Genomic DNA, 2,614 nt, shown 5'->3' on the forward strand with positions numbered 1-2,614 from the left:
AAACTTCTTGACTTTCAAGCAGAATAGATTTAAATAAAAGGAGATTTTAATGTAATATTTTAACAGCATGTACTTTCCACAGCTATGCTCCAGTCCCATGCCATTTCATATAATCTAGCCCTCCTACATAATTTGCAGCAAGAGATATAGGAGCCAGCAAAACCACTATTGACAAGATTTCTGCAGATGTATTGAGACTGCAAAGTCATAGTGTAACTCCTATGGTTAATGACATTAGTTAATGGTCACTCATACTAGAGGAAAGTTGTTGTTGCAGTAGTTGTTATAATCATTGTTGCTATTGTTGTGGTATTTAGTTTGAAGACTGGTTTGATGCAGCTCTCCAATAGTCTACCCTGAGCAAGCCTCTTTATCTCTGCGTAACCACCACAACCTAGATTCATTTTAACCTATTTACCGCATTCAAACATTGGTCTCCCTTTACAGAGTTTACCAGACTGACAATTTCTTGGTCTCCGAAGGTGTGTACTGTCAAATGATCCCTAATTTTAGTCGAATTGTGCCATAAATTTCTTTTCTCCCCAGTTTGATTCAGTAACTTCTCATCTGTTACTCGATCTACATATCTAATATTCAGCATCCTTCCGTATCACCAAATTTCAAAAGCTTCTGCTCTCTTCTTGTCTGAACTGCTTATCATCCACGTTTTATCTCTGTACAAGGCTACACTCCAAACAAACACCTTCATAAAAGACTTCGTTCACTTAAACTGATGTTAGATGTTAACAGATACATTTATTTCCGGAATGGTTTTGTTGCTATTGCCAGTCTGAATTTTATATTTTCTCTACTTCGGCCATAAGAAGTTATTTTACTGCCCAACTAGTAAAACTCGTCTACTACTTTTGGTTTCCTAAAATTCCCTCAGCATCACCTGATTTCATTCGATTAGATTCCTTTGCCCTTGTTTTACATTTGTGGATGTTTATCCTATAATCTCTTTTAAAGACGCTATGCACTCCGTTCAACTGTTCAAAATCCTTTGGTGCAGGGGGGGGGGGGGGGGCAAATGGCCTGCGCAGATCGGCGAATATTTCGTCGTTCTGCGCATGACGTCAGTATAGGAACACGTTGTGTCGAGGCGCGAAAAGAGCTGTTTTACCGGTGTTGTTGTTTTCCTTTAGTTTGTGGTGTTGTTGCGGTGGTTTGTAAAAGTGTTGCGTTAAAATGCCTGGGTGTGCTGTAACAGGGTGTCTGTCGTACAGCCGAAAGACAAAAGGCACAGATATAATTTATCATTCGTTCCCAAAAGACGTTAAAGTGCAGAAGGCCTGGATTATGAAGTGCCACCGAAAAGATCGTTTCAATGTTGTGACGTCAACTGTTTGTTCGTTGCATTTCACATCTGATGATTATCTACGTGACTTGCGAGCTGAACTTCTCAATCTACCGCCGAAGAAAACACTTAAACCAGACGCAGTACCGAGTGTGAATATACCAGGAAGTGTTCCCAGTGTTAGTGGAAATTCAGGCCCTGATGACACAGTTTCTCCGAATAGGGCAGACAGGTTGCAGGCAAGAAAGACAATGAAAAATGCAATTGAGCACCTGGTTAGTGTGTCTCCGAAAAAAAGAAAAATAGACCAGTCAACAGCGACAGATGACTATGACACTGATAGTAAACAGACCAGCGAACTCTGTAAACGTATAGAAGAATTAGAAAACAGGAACCGCAGACTGACAGCTATGTGTGAAAATCTCAGGTGTAGTGAGAAGCGTTTGAAACTCAAAGTGAATGCTTGTGGTGAGAAAATAAAATATCAACAAAAGTGTCAGAAGAAGCAAGTGCAGGAGAAAGTGACTCAAATATTTAGGCAAATTGTTTTCAAAAACACAGATAAACTGCTTGTTGACTGGAAAGAAACGAGCAAAATGGCAAAGGGAGGATATTTGTAAAGCGGTTACACTTCGTGCTGTGTCTAGGAAGTGTTATTTGTTTTTAAGAAGTCAGGTCGGTTTCCTACTTCCAGGACTGTCAACACTTAAGAGATGGACGTCACGCTCTTTCAGATGCTTTCCTGGTGTGCTGACAGACGTTTTGCAACTAATGAAAGCCCACTCATCTGTATTGACAAAAACTGAACGTGTGTGTGTGCTATCATTCGACGAAATGAATGTAGACAGCAATATTATTTATGATCCTGTTGAAGATCGTGTTGTAGGGCCACACAGTAACGTGCTATTTTTTATGGTACGTGGTTTGTTTTCTGGATGGAAGCAACCCATTTACAATGATTTTGACACACAAATAACAGCTGATCGGTTAAACAGTATTATCTGCTCTGCACAAGATGTTGGTTACGATGTTGTTGCGGTAGTGTGCGACCTTGGAACAAAAAATCGATATGTGTGGAAAGATTTTAATGTGACAGGAACAAATTCCTTCTTTTCCAATCCGCAGTATGAAAATAAACGAATCTGGGTGTTTTCTGATGTTCCGCATTTGTTTAAATTAATGAGGAACCACTTTCTGGATGACGGACTGAAGCTTCCAAGTGGGAAAATTGTTAATAAATCTATTGTAGAAAGACTGCTCGCATTAGATAGGAGTGAAATGAAGTTGTGTCCTAAACTATCACAGCTTCATCTCAGT

At 39.7% G+C, this 2,614-nt stretch overlaps 1 protein-coding gene across 1 annotated transcript; it reads left to right on the forward strand.

The window, feature by feature from the left end:
* Window positions 1-1,188: 1,188 nt before the first annotated feature.
* LOC126101611 (uncharacterized) lies at window positions 1,189-1,917 on the forward strand. Its single transcript, XM_049912321.1, has one exon. The coding sequence runs from the start codon at window positions 1,189-1,191 to the stop codon at window positions 1,915-1,917; it is 729 nt and encodes a 242-aa protein (XP_049768278.1).
* Window positions 1,918-2,614: the final 697 nt, after the last annotated feature.

Source organism: Schistocerca cancellata, chromosome 1 (assembly GCF_023864275.1).
Source record: "Schistocerca cancellata isolate TAMUIC-IGC-003103 chromosome 1, iqSchCanc2.1, whole genome shotgun sequence".
In the NCBI taxonomy this organism is placed as follows: Eukaryota; Metazoa; Arthropoda; class Insecta; order Orthoptera; family Acrididae; genus Schistocerca; species Schistocerca cancellata.

What these genes read in the sequence shown, in the direction of transcription:
- LOC126101611 (XM_049912321.1), top strand. Translation starts at nt 1,189, where the DNA reads ATGCCTGGGTGTGCTGTAACAGGGTGTCTGTCGTACAGCCGAAAGACA.